At 48.0% G+C, this 19,974-nt stretch overlaps 7 protein-coding genes across 7 annotated transcripts; 4 read left to right on the top strand and 3 right to left on the bottom strand.

The window, feature by feature from the left end:
* Window positions 1–1,399: 1,399 nt before the first annotated feature.
* On the bottom strand, window positions 1,400–2,162 carry LHYA1_G007025 (uncharacterized protein; the record flags this gene model as incomplete). The annotated part of the gene is made up of 2 exons (XM_031151957.1): window positions 1,400–1,824; window positions 1,922–2,162. The coding sequence occupies 2 exons, from the start codon at window positions 2,160–2,162 to the stop codon at window positions 1,400–1,402; spliced, it is 666 nt and encodes a 221-aa protein (XP_031003041.1).
* A 614-nt stretch (window positions 2,163–2,776) lies between these two features.
* Window positions 2,777–6,620, bottom strand: LHYA1_G007024 (putative inositol polyphosphate 5-phosphatase; the record flags this gene model as incomplete). The annotated part of the gene is made up of 6 exons (XM_031151956.1): window positions 2,777–2,858; window positions 2,906–3,573; window positions 3,620–3,879; window positions 3,927–4,148; window positions 4,196–6,518; window positions 6,579–6,620. 6 exons carry the CDS (start codon window positions 6,618–6,620, stop codon window positions 2,777–2,779), a joined length of 3,597 nt encoding a protein of 1,198 aa, XP_031003043.1.
* A 425-nt stretch (window positions 6,621–7,045) lies between these two features.
* LHYA1_G007023 (uncharacterized protein) lies at window positions 7,046–7,868 on the top strand (the record flags this gene model as incomplete). Its single annotated transcript, XM_031151955.1, has 3 exons — window positions 7,046–7,107; window positions 7,374–7,462; window positions 7,525–7,868. Coding segments are annotated over 3 exons (495 nt in total), but the record flags the coding sequence as incomplete, so codon positions are not given.
* A 601-nt stretch (window positions 7,869–8,469) lies between these two features.
* LHYA1_G007022 (uncharacterized protein) lies at window positions 8,470–10,176 on the top strand (the record flags this gene model as incomplete). Its single annotated transcript, XM_031151954.1, has 2 exons — window positions 8,470–8,619; window positions 8,680–10,176. 2 exons carry the CDS (start codon window positions 8,470–8,472, stop codon window positions 10,174–10,176), a joined length of 1,647 nt encoding a protein of 548 aa, XP_031003042.1.
* A 4,467-nt stretch (window positions 10,177–14,643) lies between these two features.
* Window positions 14,644–15,828, top strand: LHYA1_G007021 (uncharacterized protein; the record flags this gene model as incomplete). Its single annotated transcript, XM_031151953.1, has 1 exon — window positions 14,644–15,828. One exon carries the CDS (start codon window positions 14,644–14,646, stop codon window positions 15,826–15,828), a length of 1,185 nt encoding a protein of 394 aa, XP_031003037.1.
* A 1,132-nt stretch (window positions 15,829–16,960) lies between these two features.
* LHYA1_G007020 (uncharacterized protein) lies at window positions 16,961–18,178 on the bottom strand (the record flags this gene model as incomplete). The annotated part of the gene is made up of 2 exons (XM_031151952.1): window positions 16,961–17,751; window positions 17,803–18,178. 2 exons carry the CDS (start codon window positions 18,176–18,178, stop codon window positions 16,961–16,963), a joined length of 1,167 nt encoding a protein of 388 aa, XP_031003038.1.
* Window positions 18,179–19,094: 916 nt separating this feature from the next.
* GNA1_1 (Glucosamine 6-phosphate N-acetyltransferase) lies at window positions 19,095–19,789 on the top strand (the record flags this gene model as incomplete). Its single annotated transcript, XM_031151951.1, has 3 exons — window positions 19,095–19,402; window positions 19,488–19,617; window positions 19,673–19,789. The coding sequence occupies 3 exons, from the start codon at window positions 19,095–19,097 to the stop codon at window positions 19,787–19,789; spliced, it is 555 nt and encodes a 184-aa protein (XP_031003022.1).
* Between the last annotated feature and the right edge of the window lie 185 nt (window positions 19,790–19,974).

Here is a 19,974-nt window from a genome sequence, read left to right as displayed (position 1 = left end):
GGACTACTGCTTCCGCAGTTTCCTCACCGATGCCTGCGCGCGGCCACCCGCGCTCATCGTGCCAGTGCTGCACGTGCTGCTGGACAACGGCGCTGATGTACATGATGGCTGGCCGGCCGGGTACGCGCTGTGGGCGGCCATTACCGGGAATCAGCCTGTGGAGATTGTTAGCAAAATCATAGAGAAAGGTGGTATTGTAAGCAGTGGATGCGTGGTTATGGCGATACGACGGGGCGATGCAAATGTAGTTGAGGCGCTGTTATCAAGTAGGAGAGTGAGTGCGAGAGTTGAGGCGGAGAAATGTGTTGAGGAGTTGAAGAAGACGGGAGACGAGGAAATTATTGAAATTGTGCAGACTTGGGCCCAGAAGAAAGTCGAGAGAGACGCCGCGCGTAGGAATGAAGGCTCAAAGACTTGGGGTTGGAAGTTTTGGAAGTCATGAGCCGTTTGAAGGGCCAGATACCGAGAGGGGTGTTTTAAAAGACAACAGATTACCATATATATCTACTCACTTGCCTTCGAGGCAGGACCACCGCGTCACAATCCGGCGGAAACCATTGCTGCGCAGTCGGACCCATGTTTCCTCTCGCTCTCTCTCCGCTGTACGGCCTCCGCTCGTCTGAGGATATCCTGCATCTACACGGCGAATTACTGCAGCCAACAGTCGACAACTCCCGGCGTCCTCGATACTTATACTTGCTCCCTCAGTTCCACATCAGAGGGGGTGGTTGAAGTAACATGACCTTTGTATTGCACGGCACAGCTTCCCCTGGGTCTTCTGGCATGCTCAGGGCACTGCTCCTAGCGCTAAGGAGCCGATTTGCAAATATGTCTCAGGACACAAAGGATGGCTGTGAAGAGGTGGTCCCCTGAGTATAAAAAGAGGAATGGTAGGGGGGGGGGGGGATTGACTGTTTTCATACGAAGTTGCAGACGGATGTAGAAGTCCGTGCTGCAGTTTGATTTTATCGAATAAAGTTCTAGATATAATACTGATTATGTCAATTTTTGTCCTCACAAAACACAATACGCATCGCCGTCATGGCATGTGCAAAGCGTGAGGCTCCGCGGTTTGGATTCAGATATCTGGGCGTGGGTATTGATACTGTCAATTTGCTTTCACAGATCTCTTTCGAAGAAGAATATAGAGTTTCAAGTCGTATAGTGAAATGGTTGAGAATATTTAAGATATCATTGGTTTGCCAAGAGCGATGTTTTGGGCGATTAAGAGACACGCATTAATCTTATTGAACTTGCTTTTTATAATGTGAGTCTAGATAATATTTCATAGACATCTTTACTCTATTCTATCCATTTTGTCATCAAGTTGAACGAATGAAGCCTAGTTTTTTTTGGGGGGGGGGACATTCTAAAACACTTATTCACACCACACCGCCAATCAAATCTTCTCCCTCTTCTTCTCCCCCTCCACCCCCTTTTCCTTTTCCTCCTCGATCTCCCTCTTCCGCTTCCTCACCATCTCTACCGGACTATCCTCAACCAGCTCGCTCTTCCCATTAATGCCCGTCCACTTCGGGCGTCCATCCTTGATATCCAGCTGCCGATTGCCATAAAACATATGACACTCAGGATCAAACTTTTCCTTCTCACCACGCCCTTTAAACTTGATCAAGCTGGGAAACAGCAAGATCATATTCCTACCCTCGTCCATGATGGGGGACCGGCAATAGGCACAGGAGACTTTACAGGGAAGTTTGTGGCGCGTTGTCTTTTCACTGCTCTCGTACCAGCCGAGATCCGAGTGGCCGTGGGTGAAGTTGATGTCTTCTTTGTGGAATATTGCTGCCCATTGGAAAGGCGCGCCTGATGATACAATGCCATTTTGTTAGTTTCGTGTTTGAGAAAAGGGGCTAGCATGGGGATAGGGATGGGCTTGAAAGTTACGGACGGACGATCATACCATGCAGAACCTGACAAGTAGAACAGTGGCAGAACTTAGCACTGATCGGCTTCTCTCTGCTAAGCTGATACTGTACTTTCCCGCAGTGACAACTTCCCTCGTATAAGGCTTTGAAGTTGGGATCGTTGTCGTGGACTTTGTACGGGGCGCGGAATTTCCACTCGTTGTGCTCGCCGTCTACATCTTCATTACTGTGGCCGTTAGATTTAGCACTGTTTTTCTCGGGCTGCGTTGGCGACATTTTAAAGACTGTGGGAAGTATGAGGGTTCGGATGAATGGGATGTTGGTATGATTCGAAACGTGCATGTGGACGTGGAATTGCTTAATGAGAGGAGTTTGATAACGAACTCTGAGGAAAGGTCTTGGAACCATCAAGGGAGAAGTCACGTAAACAATAAGTAAGTTCAGGTCACGTGCGTAGGTATGAATTGGTCATACATGCTCCTGCTCTAAGTAAGGCAAAGGCGGGGTGTGGATACTAAATACACGTCGTCACCACCTATCTGTGGGTGCGAGGCTGTTCCTGCGTAAATCCTACCTACTTACACTTGTAGCCGGCCAGATTTTCATGTCGTCATGTCAGGAGTAAGTCATGTCCAAATTCGTTGCAGCTTCCCGATTTGTCGAATATGGTCATGACGTGAACAATCCTTCTCCTCGCGCTAGCACCCGCTTGGACAATCACGTCATCACGTGAGTCGCACGAGACTGATATGTCCGTTCGGTCCTTCGATAGATCTGTTGAAGGAGTGTTTCCAATCTCGTCGTATATCCAGATATTATAGTTGATATTCGAGACATAATGTCCAGTTTAGACTAGTGTAGGTATTCTGGCTATTCAGGGGCAGGCTTGCTCATCGGCCCTTCTGCTTCTGTAAGATCAATTGCTTGCTTGTGGCAGCATCGAAGCCAATGACATTTCCAAGGTAATCGAGCCTGTAACTGTAAGCATGCGAGCCTAAGTAATATCCAAGAGAACTCACATCATATCGTTGCCGTGCCTTTCCTTCATGCCTACTAATTGTTTGTGGCATTCTTCCCATTTCTGCGCACGTTTCTGCGGAGAAATGGTCTTAATTACCATACGGAACTCCCCGGTAACAGGCCTATGATCAGAGGCCCGAAGGTCATGCCGTCCATAGTTCTGCTGCTCAATACGGTCACGACCCCTGTACAGGATTCGGTCGCACCAAGCTGGAGATCTCCTTTTCTCGCTCGTGTCGTACCGGTCCTCGCCCACATCGTATTTATACGTTGGCGGAAATGTAATCGGAAGTTCGCAAAACGCGCGGAGTTTGAACCAAGGGTTCTTCCTCTTGGATGCTAGTAGCTGGTCCCTTTCGAGCAACTTGCTGAGATTATTGGCTTTCAAGATGTTGGCCACCGTATCTCTCCCCATTGTATCAATGCGATAGTTCATATCGCCATTTAAAACACAGATTTCGTGATCGAGTATCATAGTGCCATCACCTCCGCCCACATAACTGTCCTGTCGGACACTGTGGTCCCGTTCTGCGGGGAAGAGCGAGCCGTCAAGTATTGCCGTTATGTCAGCATTACGATCTCTCGTCTGCGTCTGACCAGCTGCTAGATGACAGTTGACAAAGCATAATGAGGTATCGTCTAGTAGAAACTTAACAACCAGAGCGCCCTATCATTTGTTAGAGAAGAATCAAGTCTTGCCAAAAATCACAAACCTTGTTGCCATGTAGCCCGCCCATCCCTCGTTTGACTTCAGCCGCACTAACGCCACGTATGCGTTCTCTGAGAGGCGCCCTTACAAATATGCAGGTGAACAGACCTACAAGACTCCCAGTGTGCAGTAGGTGATACAAATCTTCTCGAGGCATGTAATCGTCCAAGCAACGAGTTAAATAGTCACGCCAATCTCGATATTGATGGCTCATATGCTCCTGTTCGGAATTTGGATCTTTCTTTTTGGATTTGAAAAAGCTTTCTATGCAATGGTCAGTCAATGGTCAACCCAAAATGCGGGAGACATACTAGCTGTACGCGTTTTATCCTCGAGATCGACAAGTTCCTGAAACCCGAAAATGAGAATGTCAGGGCGGCGGCTACTTTGCAGTAGATTGCGGAAAAATGATTCATCTGTAGGTCTTTTATTCAAATCATAAGGAGTGCTTGCACCAGCATTCCAAGTCATGACTAAAGCTTGCACACTGCTAAGATCACAGAAGTCTCCTTCTTGAGATTGCATTTGGTTTTCTGCCGAATTAGCGTTGAAGTTTCTTGTTCTCGTTCTGGGCACTTACCAATCCAGTCCTTCTCAAGTAGTCCATCCCATACCTTAAACATGTTATCCTGGCCTAGTGATATGACCTGTGAACGATTGAGCGTCCAGAAGCTACTTCGATCCACCAGTAATCTGACAATAGGGTCCTGATGAGCATGCCAATCTTTCTTCACCACCCACGGTGTCTGACTTGTATCGTAGACGTAGACCATTCCGGTGCTGAAGCCAGCCCAAAGCAGACCATCGACACCCACAAGAGATGTGATCTTATAAACACTGATATGTACAAGCTTGATGAACTCATACTCGCGAGAATAGATGCTGACTTTCCCATCTGTGTGGCCGAAGTAGACACGATCTGGTTGAGAGCTAATAACAGCGCCTGATGTCACCTCCCCGGCATTTTCTTGACGTAGCGGCCGTTGAAGAACTTGAAACTGCACTGATACGTCCACGGTTGGTACGAAGATCCGTATATCTTTGCCTGCTGCATGCCATAGTTCGCTACCGACAATCATTGAGAAAGTATGCCCTTTTGGCAACCTGAAAGGGTTTGAAGGGAGATTGGCGAGGTTGGGAGATCCAGTAGTATCTGGCGGCCACACATATAGCAGACCACTTTCATCGATAGTCCACATTTGATTCAAGTACCTGTGTATCTGAATAACATCGCGTCGAGTGTGTGCGTTGCGCTTTTTAATCTCTACTCCCTGCGCAGCAACATTTAACTCAATAATCTCGCCGATATTATTACCCACCCAGAGCAGGCTGCCTTCATCCTCAACGTCTGACGTAGGCTTGAAAGCCATCGAAAGAGCTTTGGTACCATCCTCGGGAATAACGGTCATTATTTCTCTATCATGGCGCAAGCTCCAGCCTCGGATGCCTCTAGTGCTGGCTGCACAGAGAAACTCGCCACAAACATCCATGATTCGAGGGGCGTCTTTATCGCCGGCGGATATCTCATGAATACCCTGCTTATGCACGGGAGGTCGCCTATTTGAAGACGAAGTATCGGGATAATCGCCCGTGGTCAAACTTAAGGTTTGAGTGATGTAAGACGCAGAAGACGCCGCACGTTGCGGGGTTACAGGCGTAGTTATAGGCGTTCTTATAGGCGTTCGAAACTCGGCAGGAGCTCTATCAGACGTTCTGTCCACCGTCATGGATCGTCCATGGGACCTCGGTGGAGTTTGTGATTGGGTTGTTGGCGTAGAGGATATTCTTTTGGGGGTAGTCACACTTGGAGTTGGATTTATAACAGTATCGGTATTTAAATTTGGGCGCTTGCGATCCATGGATGGCCGTGGAGGCGGTGGCGGCATCATCGAGGTTGGTGGAGATAGTACCCGGAGCTTTTGAGCTTCAGACGTTACTGGAGGTCTTGTAGGTAATGCCGGTCTCAGATCACCTGTAACCTGAGGAGATATGAATGCTCGGCCCAAACCATTAAGTTCCTGGTCCTTTCGCTTGCTTATAACCACATGGTGCACAGGAGGTGGTTCAAACTGTCTTTGAGGAGTTGATGTCCGTGTAAGTGCCTCAATTGTGCTATTGGGCCTCGGATGTCGGGGAAGTGGTGCAGGTATCTCATGCTCGGGGTTACTGTCACTACTACTAGGAGGGGTACTAAATGGGGAGGGTCGGTCCATTGAGGTCCGAGTTGGAGAAGGTTCTAATGCAGACGGTCCATTCCTCAACCCCAAGGATGTAGGCTTGCTCGCAACCTTCGGTTTATCCGCCCTGTTGATAGGAGGTGGTAATGGGTTGTACGACGAATATCGCCTCATTTCCCCAGACCGTCGAGGTGGGGGTGGAGAAGGAGGTTGAGAAGGAGGCAAGCTCCCAGGCTCCAAAAGAGGTGTATGGGGTCTGCTTGGAATTCTGAAGTGCCTTGGGGACGATCTTCCTGAGGGAGAGCCAGCTGGTGAGGGGGCATCCGCCGAGAGATATGCCGGAGTACTTGACAAACTTAAGTTCAGACCCTTTTCCTTGGGAGGAGATTGTGGAGGCTCGATTGTGACTGCTGGGGGGATTGACACTGCAGGCTTTGCTCGAAAAGCAGGTGTCGGTGAAGGCGACGGGGCGGCATTGCTGCTCGTTCGAAGCGGATGGAGTCCTCCAATGTCAACCAGGTCCCTTGGCCTGCCTCTCGTGATCTGTTGACTGTCCCCGGACACCTTCGTACTCTCTTGTTTCCCTGGGAGGCCTTTTACATAATCTCCCGTCCCATTACCAAGGTGGCCTTGCGATTTTGGTGATATAGCTCGGGGGGTATCATTATTATTCGGGTTTGAATTTGCCATCTGTTCGAAGTGGGATCGGAGGGAGGATACAGGTTTCTGCGAATTATGAATTAGCAACAATCATAAATACGATCTTTTGTAAGCAAAATGACTGACTATCGACGAGCCATCAAGGCTCTCTTCCGCAGAATCCTCCATTCTATGCGCATCCAGGCGAAGAATCAAATCGAGTGGGTGTTCCTGCCCATCTGAAGGCCAAGTTCGAAGTCATAGAAGTTCCTGTCGGTGTTTGACAGGATCTGGGAATTGTTACAGTTGGTTGGAGCTGGATTCGTACACAGCGAGTTCACGAGGGAGGCGGAGCCAGCCTTGAGGTTATGACATGGAGGGGTGAGCGAATGCGGGCCTTGGCCGTGACCGTCTCTTTGGGAGTTATAGGTATCGGTATATGTGTGAGTGTGCGTTTGATGGTAGTTGTGATTGTGATTGTGCGACTGGGCAAATCATATTCTCCAGATCCACGGTCTGGTTTAAAGAGCGTCTCGATTATTTTCCCAGCCGACTTTGCAGTTCAGATTCAGATTTCCGTTTCCTGGATTGTTGTTGTTCTTCATGCCTTCTAGGGTTATCTTAAGCGGCAGCTGGGGGAGGGCTTGGCTTGGGATGGCAAGGATGTGATGTTTAGGTAAGTGCCGCTAGTTCGCTGACGACGTTGGGATGTGATGTTTAAATATTTGCGGGATTTGCCGGAATCAGGTCATACATACTTCAAAAGTTCTGTAAACAATTCCTTCAGCCTTCTTTAAAGTTTACGAATTGGCCGTGATCAATCATTGTGGGCAATACATACATACATACCGCTTAGTGACCACTGCAAGACTTCTCCAATATGAACAATGTTAGACCCTCTTTCCTCAATCATTCTTGAGCTCCTTGGCTAACGTTCCCAAGCTTAAATCATTCTGGTGCGTGCAGCGATGCAGAGAGAAATGAAGAGAACTCAATTGACAAGGCCATTCTAGGGTTGGATGGGGCTCACTGTGTGTTGGTATGGCTGAGGCAAATACCCTCTGGCAAAGAGTATACTGATTGATGTTCACAGCTGGTGGCGGGGCGTATTACTTTGCGAAGAAATCCATCAACGCGGATCGCGCAGCTCGATTTGAAGCCGATCAACGTCGCAGACAGGTTCAGGAATCTCTCGAATACTCCAGCAAACCTCAAAGCAAACCGACGACATCGTCAGGAACGGGTGGATCGGTGGCGAAGTCTACAAATGGTGGACCACCGAGGTCGGATAGCTCTGGATCACCAAGTCAAGAGACAACCTTAGATCCAGCACCAACAAGGCATGCCCCAGAGAGTGAAGGGCAAAGGGTAATGGAGAAGAGCAAGTACGAGACATCGCAACCTTTTAGGGCGACGAAGGGAGATAGATTCAGTTGAGGAATGGACCGCGACATAATCCTATTTTAGCGGGAAGGCAACACCTCATCGGTTCGCCATGTACATTATGAAACTCTACTCTCATGGCGTTCGTGTAAGGTGTCAATGCTTCTGGTCTCTCACTTGTGAGGCTGGTCAGGGCTGGGCTTGGCTTTAGCCTAACGAAATACAACATTCTAAGATTTGATACTCTCCCCCGCGTTAACGCGTTCATTTCTTTGCGGGACGGGTTTGTTTCTTCTGAGAAGAGGTACCTGCTGTGCTGTAGCAAATAATTCTCCACAGCCAAGCATCATATAGTGAGCTGTGTCATCTGCCAGACCAAACTGAACCCTTAAAAAGACAGCTGGATGTTCATCCCTTTTTGCTCATAGATAATTACAACCATGACCAACTGTAGTATATTTATAAACATACAACACGGTAGACTGAGTTGAATAAGTTGTTTCCTGGACCTAGTCATGTGATATTGAACCGCGAGGCTGAGATCTTTTCGTTTGCAGGAAGCTCTTCGCATCAAGCTTGTCCTTACCTGAAAACAATCGCTGCGTTCACTCCACGAACACGATTCAAAAGGGCGCATTGCCATATCGCATATCAAATGGCGTCTCATCAGCTCGCCATCGCAAAGGCCTCATTCTCCGCAGGTCTTCTACGGCCTGACCCAACCTCCTTGTCACGCGAAGACATTGCGCACTTTCACGCCCTGCTTAACTCAGCAGTCTTGCAGTGCAGCCCCAGAAACGTCCAGGTTTGAAGATACACTCTAAAGGCTATGTCAACGCGATGGCTAAATGGTCCATGAGAATAGAAAAGCAAGCAATGGATATTGGAAAACATTACTCAGTCTTCGGCAAGGTTCACAGCACTGGGAAAATACGTGACGGCTTTGGCAACATCTTTCACGGATTCGGAAAAGCGCGAACCGTCGGTCAAGAGGAAGCGACTTCATCTGTTGTATCTGATCAATGATATACTCTATCATACGAGGTATCGGGTCAGCGACGCGTCGATTTGCAGCAAAGCGCAACCGATATTGGTGAACTTGTTTGGCAGCGCAGCATCTTTCAAAGATTGCCCAAAACATCAACAAAAGCTCTTCGATTTATTAGAAATATGGGAGGAGAAAGGTTACTATTCGAGGGAATATGTGGATAAACTTCGAGAAACTGTTAAGAATGCTTCAGAGGCGGGGGAACATTCACAGGGAAATGGCAGCACGTCAGATGGGGACAATGCTTCTACGACGAAGCTCACGAAGTCTGCACCATATGTAATGCCAGCTATGCACGGAGATACATCGACCCCTTGGTTTGATTTGCCGGCTGGAAACCTTCTACAACATATCGAACCAAAGTCTACAAAACCTATCAATCCGGATATGATCAAGCCCATGCAGTTTATTGCTGGGCCTGCGAACGAGGAGTTGGTACGGGCGGTAAAATCTCTGCTAGACGACGTTCAGGTTATATACGGGACGGAAAATCAGGAAGATAGGAAGGCAGATTTGGATATTGATGATCTTGGACAGTCAATCATATTGGATGAAATCAGTGGGGATGTTATAGATGGCGAAGGATACTATGGCTGGTCTCGAGGATTTTGTGAGAGGATGAAACAGAAGAAAAAGGGATTTGGTGGACCAGAGCGTCGAGATAGGAGTCGGAGTCGAAGCTCGAGTCCTGGAAGAAAGAGACGGTACAGCGACTCCGATGGCCCAGGGAGTGAAGATTACAGACCAAGTCAACGTCGACGGTCCTATAGCCCTTCAAGATCACCGACCCCAGAACATCGCCGAAATGGCCACTCGCGTCCCCTCTCTCGGTCTCAATCGCGCACTTCCAGCCCCGCACGAGACTCCTATTCCCGAGAACCGCGCCCTCAATCTACCCCTCGAGAAGGCCTCCCGCTCAAGCCACCAATGCCGATGCCGCCTCCTTACCAACAGCAAGGCTTCAACCCAAACTTCCCGCCTCCACCACCTCTTTCCTTCAATAGTCCCGGTCCCACGCCTTATGGACAGTGGCCGCCTCCCCCACCACCTTCAGGCCCGCCTCCAATGCAGTACCACCAGCCACAACATCAGCAAAACTGGCCCATCCCTCCTCCCCCTCCAGGCCCCCCACCACCAAACTTCCAACAACCTGGAAACTTCCCCGGTGCACCGTCGGGTCCCGGCTGGCAACAAGGAGGACGAGGCTACCCCAATCCCAACAACGGATGGAACAACAACAACAATAACAACACCCAAAACCGTGGTGGCTACAGAGGACGAGGAAATTATCGCGGTAACAGAGGCTGGTCTTGATTCCGCTGGATTTCCAAACTTGTTTAATAGCAAAACAATAAATGTACAATTAATGTATCATACATATTCCAACATAGGCTAAATTCCAAGGTACAGACAGTACGCACGCGCAAATACTGTACAAAAGAAACTTGCCTTGCTTCGCCCAATATCGTAACCCCCACGCTGCATACTGCAAAAGAAGCGGAGAACCTTGTCCGTACTGTACCAAATACCCCAAAAACGCCTTGGGAATCCGTAGCTACCCGTCCGTGTCCCATGAAACGAGGGGTTGCTACGTCAATAAAGCGCTTGAAAGCAGATCTAGTGTAGCTTTACACGACTTAACCTAACTTCACACTAAATGCACAACATCGTCTACCTATCGGACGACTTCCCGCTCATACTGTATTCTGTGTCGAACCAGAGCTAGACGAGAATTTTATGTTGTGAATTGGTTGACTTGAAGGTTAAATATTCATCCTGATGTCCGATGGATGCAGAAACAGGCACATTATATTCCTGCCTGTATAGCTAACGTACTAGGTATGTACATATGTACTCGCACGCACGTACGCACGCACGCAGTAGACCCGGATGCACATATGTGTGTTGCCGCTGCGCTGCTTGCATCCTCCACTTTTGTATTCCCAGTTGCTTCTATGGTACTGTATGTATGTATGTAATGTGATATACCAGGTTCAAATTATGCTGTGCTATGCTGTTTTGTGGTTCTGGCTTGGGATTCTTGTATGGGGTTTTTTTTTTTCCTTGTATGTATGTATGTACGTATGTTGTTCGTGGGGGCGGGCCGGTGCAGCTGCAGCAGAGCGGTACCGTGCGCGACTGGCTGTATGTCTAATTGGATGGGAAGGGCCCGTTGCTGTGGAAGTGGAGTGATGCATGCGTTGCGTGGAGAAGACTAATAGGGTCTGACTCTGTGGCAGATGGGCGGATGGAGACTAGGAAGGAAGTGTAAGGTGTCATACTGATGTGCTATGCTTGCTATACTGGGTTGTCGAGAGTCAAGGAATCAATCTCGAATCCCGCCATGGTGTGGTGGGTTCAGTTGGATTGAATTCGGGTTGTGGAAAGAAGGTGGTGGCACGACATGGGCGGAGTATAATGTCGTCGAGAAAAGGGGTGTTGAGTTATCTTGTATTACCAGATGACGGTCGAAATTCGGGGCTTTGGGGACGAGTAATTGGAGCCATGGAATGTTACAGGATTGGGGATAAAGAGGTCGATATGAATTGAAATGATATATGATGGCGTTGGAATTGGTGAAACGGATGACCATGTAGCGATATTGATGGTGGATGTACTGGTACAAAGGATATATACAAGATATAGGTAGGCATTACAGCCAGTTGAGCAGGACGCTATGCTTGAATGCACCTCAAGTTCACGCCATTAGCGTCTCTTGGAATACTTCTGAAGTAGTATAGTGTATACCTGCAGAAGTTTGAAATAACTCATGTCTCGCTGTTCAGCGGAATTGATATCTCTCCCTTGGGTTGAGTTGATGCCCTTCCCACACAAGCTCGCCACTGGGTAGGCATTTGCAGAAACAGAAGCAGGCACAATTTAGTCATCTCCTTTGACCTCAGACCATTCCAGGTTAGGATTGAAAACTATGTTCGCCACCATCAATCTCTGTTGTTGAATCTTTCATCGTGCATCACCCTTCTGCCCGTTCTCCCACAGTATTGACGACTAGCGGGGGCTTCTTCTTCTTCGCGCCTAGAAGAATCGCCACTTCAAAAATGCAAAGGACAAATTTGTTGTCTCTGGAAGCATTCTCCCATCTCAACCTGACTCCATTGGCACATCGCGGTGTAGCATATCTCACTAGAGCTTACCTACATCTCTTTCGTCTGACTCCACTGCCACTAGCCATCGGACGTGGCCCAGAAAATATTTGCAGACCTTGAGATTCGGCGTACGCCGAATTCTGTTCCAGGCCCTTGGTATTAGAAAAAAATTCGGGGTGGCGGCAGGCGCGGTTGACTTCATTATTACTGAAAATTTGGATATTGTGGATGAAAATTTAAATACCCGAGTTTGAAAGCAGAATCACCAACAATAAGTGCTGACTGAACGATAAACAGGGAAATAGGACAATATTCAGGACAAACTATAGCTGTGTAAGATACGTATAAAAGTGGATAGAGAAGAATCATGAGATTGGGTTATGAAAAGACTGTAGCAAAATCTTGGCTTGAAGACTTTTCAATGTCTCAGGATTGCGATATGCAGCAAAAAACACAGGTTTATAGAATGAAAATCCCAAAGCGTTTAGAGCTTCTCAAAGCCCAACTGTCTGGAACGTTCTAACAGGGCTCGCTTGAATGGTTTTGTTAGTTTAAAATGAAAACAATGGGTAAGCTGAGTCTAGAAGTTCCAAGTGAAGGATTGAGGACTACACTACGGAGTATACGATGTGATATAAGGACCCGAGATTAAGCATAGGCCAGCAGATGGCCAATGCTACAGATAAGGTGAGACCTTACCTTACCTCACCTTACCCTATCTCGAGCCTATCACTAAGCTTGGATTGCTGGTACAAGCGCCGCAAATATAACCTCGGGTCTTCATCCGTATCTGCAGACATCTGCATCTGCATCCACCCCACCGATGCGTATGCCTTCCAGAGATGCAATAGCATGGATGGATATTTCCTATGGTACTGTACTGTATTAATACCCATGCTATACAGTACGACTGTGCCGTCATCTTGCAGAGATGAGATCATCCTTCCTTTCTTAGGTATAGGTATTCTTTAGGTATCGATCAAAGTACCCCACTCCAGAGTGTGATACTCGTACAGTACAGCGGCACAACGACAACCACATCGTCAATTCCCTCCCCACTGCTCCGTACATACAGGACACAATCCCACGATCCCACTTTTTGCATGAGGATTCTTTCCCAAAGCGAGCAGAACAACAGCAACAAATCCACAAATCCACCCTTGGATCGGGCCGCCAATCTCTTTATCCTGCCATTCCGAAGATTTCACGCACTCACTATACGTTGTATGTATCAGGGTATGAAGATTGAAGGCATCCAGCTTCTCAAACGACCATCTGCCCTTAACTTACTAAGTCCTAGACTTCGGCCAGACCCGCCCTACGCGAACTTGATGGTGTAGGGTTGGCAGGTACTTGTACCTACCCTAGACCTAGGTATCTCGGTGGTAGTGTAGTGTAGTAGTGTAGTAGTCTTACCAGTAGTGCAAACATCTTAATCGGTTCCATCCGCCGCACCGGAATTTCACATTAATTGATTTTTCAATCATCTTCTTATACCACAGTCGCTTCTTCATCAATAGCCTCATACAAGCACCCCAAGTACTCCGTACCTCGACATTGCTGCAGCTGTTCGATACAACACCAGCCAGCCGTGCCTCCCTCCTGCACAAGCCCTTTTACCCCGCCTCATCCATCGCACGGAAACCACGACTGCAACTAGGGACCCCCCACGCTGAACCAACCTCTCACCATCTGCGGTGACCTAGGTACCTACTGCAGTTGCTCTGTGGCGTCAAGAAGCTCATCTATATTTTGCGTTTTGCCCCTTCTTTACGCACGACGCGCAGCATCCGGCTAGACAGACAGCTAGCAAGAAGAAGAGGGGTCCCTGGATTGCCGCCGCGAAGAATAAGAAGCTCCTCATAACCCAACCCTCCTCAGGATCAGACCAAACCCCCATACACCCAAACGGACCTTCACCCGACACCCGCTTCTCCCCTAAATAAACCCACCTTGCTATCTAGTCCCGCTCATCACTGAACTTCCAAGGAATAAGCTGGGTTGAGACAATCGCCTTCGTCCATCGGCGTGGGGGACTCATCGGCAGTGCCCTAGCTCCAACAGAGTGACCTGTGGATCAGCTGAACCTTCTCATCTGCGAGACCTTTACCAAAGCCTGCCGCCCGCCGATGAGCGTTATCCGTGTTACTCCCAGTCGTTTTATTAGTTTCATGGTCACAGGCTGCAAAGCCGACGCCTGCGCCTTGTTCCCATTACGGCTTTGCCCACGCAGCTTTTCGTGTTTAGAGAGCAGCAAGAGCCAGTTAGAGGGCCCAGGGCTATTAATTTTTGGGTGTTGGGAACCGGGTGGCTGCAAGGCACTGCTTCTTGGAGGTCGGGCTGCATGAGCATCCTTGCCTCGTTAGTACGGAAAAGTGCCTATTTGGGTATATAGAAGAATCACTATGAACGCTCAGATTTCCTTCCTTGTAAGTTGTCATGTTTGATTTGTCTCATAATATCAAGTCCATCACCCCAAGTCAAGTGTGAGATCCAAGTCCCATGGATTATTCTGGTCACTCATCCACCCAAGGCTATAAGTGTACGCCGCCTCATTGCTTCTACTTGGATAGCCTCATGATGGGTTATGGCTCTGCCCAAATATTTCAAACTTCAAGTTCGGCGTCGATCATTCATACCGCCAACGTCCTTCAGACATGGGGGCCATTCATCCATGCCTGAAGATATCAACATTAAACCGATTCTCTGGAACGATACTAACGGCCAACAGGAGGGTCAATTCAGCCTCATCCACATCCCTCTACCTTTATATCCAGCCCTCCTTCAACCGATATTACGAGTCCTTCTCCCCCACGGAGGACCAACACAAAATCATGAGCCAGAAGGCCTCCTCGAAGGTCTCTCGGTCGACAATAAGCATGGCTTTCTCAATATCAGCGTAACGCCAATCGAATGCTCTATAGTCTGCCATACATCATGGGCCCATAACGTCTTTGAGCCCGTCATAAAACGCTTGCCAAAGGAATCCTCAAAGCAAGTTCAAATCTCCAAAGAAAACTACATTGTCTTCTCCGTCAGCAGTGCTGGTATGGAGGCCGGACAACGAGTCATGGACCTCACATCACCCCTAGCCATGGCCGGCATCCCCATCTTCTTCATCACCACCTACTACACGGACTTCATCCTCGTACCAAGCAAAGACCGTCAAACTGTTGGAAAGGCGTTACTGGAACGCGGATTCGAGTTCTCTGAAAATGACTCCGCATATGTGGCGCCAACGAATGTCTCGCACGCTCGTATGCCAAGTACATCTTCCGAACCACCCTCTACGCCTCCACCTACCAACGTCGCGGAACTACAAATACGTACATTTTCCCGACTGAAGAAAAAACACGTAGTTCCGTTCGTGGAGCCAGGGCTCCATCTCGTACAATGCTCAGGCAAGGAAATATTGCATGAAGACGAATATCCGTCCCGGAACGGCAACGGAGCCACACACAGCTGGTTGGATAACATAGATCCAAAACTATACATGGGTCTTGTGTCCGCTCTAGTCCAACAACCGCGCTTCCTCTCTGTAACACTAGCACAAGACGATGCTCCCTCTCTCCTCGTCGACAAGAGTCTACTCTGGCTATTTGGAAACTCAATAGCAGGCGACACAGATGGGGACTTAGTCCCCATATTCCTCGACCTCGTCGACCTCCCGCTCGAAAGCACAGGCATCGTCTGTGGTGTGGCTGGCAAGCTAGTCGACGAGATGCGTGGGACTACAGTCGAGCTGCCGGAACTGAGTTATCTAAGTACGGCGCGAGCCGGGGCGGTAGTGCTGAGCGGTGAAGGGAGTGTGAGGGCGCTACAGGCGCTATTGCCTTTGCTTGAGAAAAGCGATGCTTAAGTGATATGGCATGGTTTGGCATCAGAAAGAGAAGGAAAGGAAAGGTACATACGAGGGATTAAAAACAAGACTCATCTCAACTGCATATCAAACAGGCTTGGATACGGGAAAAGGCTGCATGGACGGACGGGAACGGATCGGACTTGAAAAAAGGTAATTGCATGGATGTGATGGAGTTCTTTATTTTTTGTCTTTGGGAGGTGGTCTGTCTTGACAAAAGAACTTCTCACATGCGCTGCTTGTTCTATTTTGTATATTATAGCACAAACGGATACTAAATAATACCAGAATTTTACTGCTTTGCACATTATATCTGATGGTGTTTGCACGAGATGGACTGCCTGCGTAACGACATCTATGAGGTCCAAAAAGAGTTAAGGCATCACGTGTAAAACAAGGGGGGAGGGGGGTCTCGTGATTCATTCTCATGACCTCGGTAATCTTAATCTCATTACTAACGTTAAATCGACAGCTTGTTCGTTCATTCTACTTTCACAGTATTGAGTAGCTTTTTAGGTGGGGGTTGTTTAAGTGAAGATGTTGCAGTAACGGGAGGAGAGAGGAGAGAGGAGATAGGAAAAGGTATGTGGTGTGTATGAAGTAGGGCTGGTGTTAGCATATTCATGGGAAGAGATGGAGGCAGACAAGCATATATCGAAAGAGAGGTTCTTACGTCTCATTTCATTCCATTCCTCATCATAACACATATCCAAATATTACCCTTTACTTCTGTGCCCCAGGGTGTGCCAAGATAAATTCGAGAAGATATAAAGCTGAACCTTTTACTACAAGCACTCGGTAACTGAAGTAGTAGAGCGCTAGGCGAAGAGCTCGTGGAGTATAGAAATCCGGTCCTAAATGAGCTGCATTCTGACTAACTACTTATAAATGTTTTCCGAAGGGTGGAAGGGATGAATCCCGAATATAGATCTTTTTAGTGTGAGATGCGTTGACATACCTGGTGTGAAATGCAGTTTGTTTCTTGAGTGTGAAAAGATCTACGAAGTGATCCTGCATGTTTTTGACATTCAACTAATGGTCGCTTTACCTCCCCCAGCATCCATAGGAACGCCATGCATGTAGTTTTGAACCATCAAACACCTGAGGGCTACGGTGTATGCCGATTCTGATCCTAGAAATATCCAAATACCAGACCAATAACCAACAATAGAGGAACCAAGACCAGACTTCCATTACCATTTCGAGCCGCGCCTGCTCTGCTCGACAACACCGCCGGCGTCCCCGTAATATTGACCTTCTCATCAATTCCACAAACAACTTTACACCCCTTTTCCTTCTCCCCTTTTCTCTTCACCATCCCCCTCTTATCCGTCGGCCCAACATAAGGCCCACTAGTATTGAAGACCACCTCAACCCACTGAATCTGCAAGAATGCCTCATCATACGTACTCATATTCCCCGTCCACACCCCTCCATCACTCCAGATATTGACACACAACCCCGCCGGATCCTTGGGCGTCTGAAACCCAATATCCGCCACGCTTACCCCATTCACATACCAACTCGTCATCCCCGGCATCCAATCCACGCGATACGTATTCCACGCCGTCCAATCCCGTCCCTGCGGAATAGTCACATTGCGCGTCGCTTCCGGGACATCATCGCCGGTCTGTGCGTCTTGCGAAGGCTGGTTTGTGTATTGGACTGCGTTGCGGGCGCCGCGGGTTAGGATTTCGATGTCGGCTTCTTGGACGCTTGAGGGCGAGGGCGTGGTGTGTCGGTATGTGAATATACCTGCACAGGCGCCTGGAGAACCGATTACGCGTGCACGGAAACGTGCAGATAGATACCGGTAGTTCTTTTCCACGGAGTCGATTTCGCCGGTTGATTGGAAGGTGGGGAGGCGAGCGGTGCGGAGGGTGAGGAAGGTTGCGTAGGAGGGGTCGGTGTCATTGCTTTTCTCTATGGGGGGTTTGTTAGCGATTCAGGGGAGGGGAAAAGAGGGTGATGTACCAATGTAAACGTTGTTTGCGGAGTTTACTCGCAGTGTTGGTGAGTCGCCCGAAGCAACATCATCACTGTTGTTCCAGTTCTGGATAGCCCAATCGTTCCTCCAAGCTTCGTTGGTGAAGAAATCTGATGTAGCGATGGCATTTGTTGCGTTTGTGATATTGGGGATTAGCGCTGGGACTTCTGGGGATATTGATGGGATGTTTCTGTAGTCGAGGAAACGGTGAAAAGTGAAGTAGCCAGCTGATGAGCCATTTGTTTGGAAACAAGAACATTCATTGCCGTTGTCTTTTTGTGCGAACGTTAGTCTCAAGATGGAAGAGAGCAATATGATAACTACGATGCTTGATGCAAGCCCACTTGTTGATGCTGTGAACATGATGGGATTCGGATAATGCAAATGTAAATGAAGGAAGCAAAATTACAAACAAGAGAGAAAAAGTGAATCGGCAGCGCTTATATATAAACCATGGATACTGAATGATCTTCGAGAGACTGCCATGACTGTAGGACACAATTTAACAGTCGTAACGTCCATTCCATACTCCCGAGACACTGCAACAGACTTGAAAGATGCATGCAGAGGAGCAGATAGAAAGAGAGTAAATAACATAAACATCGCGTCCTGTGGTATTTGACGTTGATAGTATGCCCGCTTGGGTAGTTAAAGCCATCGCCGTAGCATTTCGGGTTGTTGCGTGAAGTCAAGAGCCGTTACGGAGGGCCGCTATGGCTGTGGTACAACGCTAGGTCTATATACAGTACCGGTCCGGTAAATATCCAACGGGCTGTACCCACCCAGCAGCTGCTGTAATCTGCTCGGTACGTCCGTGATACTTCTATTCGGTCTATAAAAACGTCAACAATCTGGTATTTTCGTAGGGAATAGCATGTGTTGAAAACACTGGATCTTTGAGACACCAGTGTAAGTCTATGAAGTACAGAGATAATGATGCAGAGACTCAGATGATGCGCTTCATCGAGAGTTTCCATGGATTCATTGCAAAAACAGCAGCGTAGGTAATCAGGTGGGCAGAATGATACTCCATAGTAGTAGTTATTATTATTCTCTGTAGAAGCCGAGGTACTATATTTAAAGACTTGTGGGTCAATTATATAAAAAAAAAAAACGATCCCTTGGAATCTAATGTCGTCCTGAAGTCTTAAGGTAGTGCTATGCCTAGGCCAAACCTGACCCCTAGATTTCGGAAGTGGGGGGGAGGATAGAACCCCACATGATCATTCCACAACTTCATCTCATGCTCTCTCACCTCCACAACCACCCAATATTAAACATGTCTCTCCACTACACCGAAGCCCTCATCCCATCCTCCCTAATCACCCCATCAATCCAGTCCCTCCTTCCCAAAGGCTATACGTTCCGCTCTTTACGGCGCTCGGACTACAAACTCGGCCATCTCGACGTCCTTGCGGATTTAGCGCATATCGGCGATATAAGTGAGGCGGAGTGGACTGAGCGCTTCGATTACTTAGCGAAGTGTGGGGGTACTTATTTTGTGCTTGTTATTGTGGAGGCTGGGGATAATGAATATGAGGAGAAGAGGATTATAGGGACGGGGACGCTGGTTGTGGAGAGGAAGTTGTGAGTATTTTCTCCTTCTCGGTAATAGTGAAGAGAATTGCAAGGAATTTGGAAGAGAGGCTGATGAGATGATTTAAATGGAAAGTTTATTCAAATTGGGAATTCAAGGACATATCGAAGACATTGGTATCAAAGCCGATCAGCAGGGCAAGGGGCTAGGTATCAAAATGCTCAACGCCTTGGACTCCATTGCCAAAGATGTTGGGTGCTACAAGGTAGGTCTTGCCCATTTTTGATGAAGAAGTGCTAATAATATGTTTTCCACCAAAGACTATCCTTGACTGCTCTGCAAAGAATGAAGGATTTTATGTTAAGTGTGGGTATGAAAAGGCAGGAACGGAGATGCAACATTATTTCAATGACGAGGCTGTTAAGTATCATGTATAAATGCAATCTCGTTATTTCTTTGATGTTGCGGGAAACCTTTGTGAAGTTATTCGATACATTTTCCTGAAACTCCTTTTCAAGCAGATACGCATGAAAGGGCAATGCCTGATGAGGAGAATAATCTAGTTGAGAATTCTTTTCAGTAAATCACAGAGTAGCGCGTTCCAGAACCTATTGGAGGTTTC

Source organism: Lachnellula hyalina (genome assembly GCF_007821495.1).
Source record: "Lachnellula hyalina strain CBS 185.66 chromosome Unknown contig00139, whole genome shotgun sequence".
NCBI lineage: Eukaryota > Fungi > Ascomycota > Leotiomycetes > Helotiales > Lachnaceae > Lachnellula > Lachnellula hyalina.
This window is presented reverse-complemented; position numbering and strand designations above follow the sequence as displayed.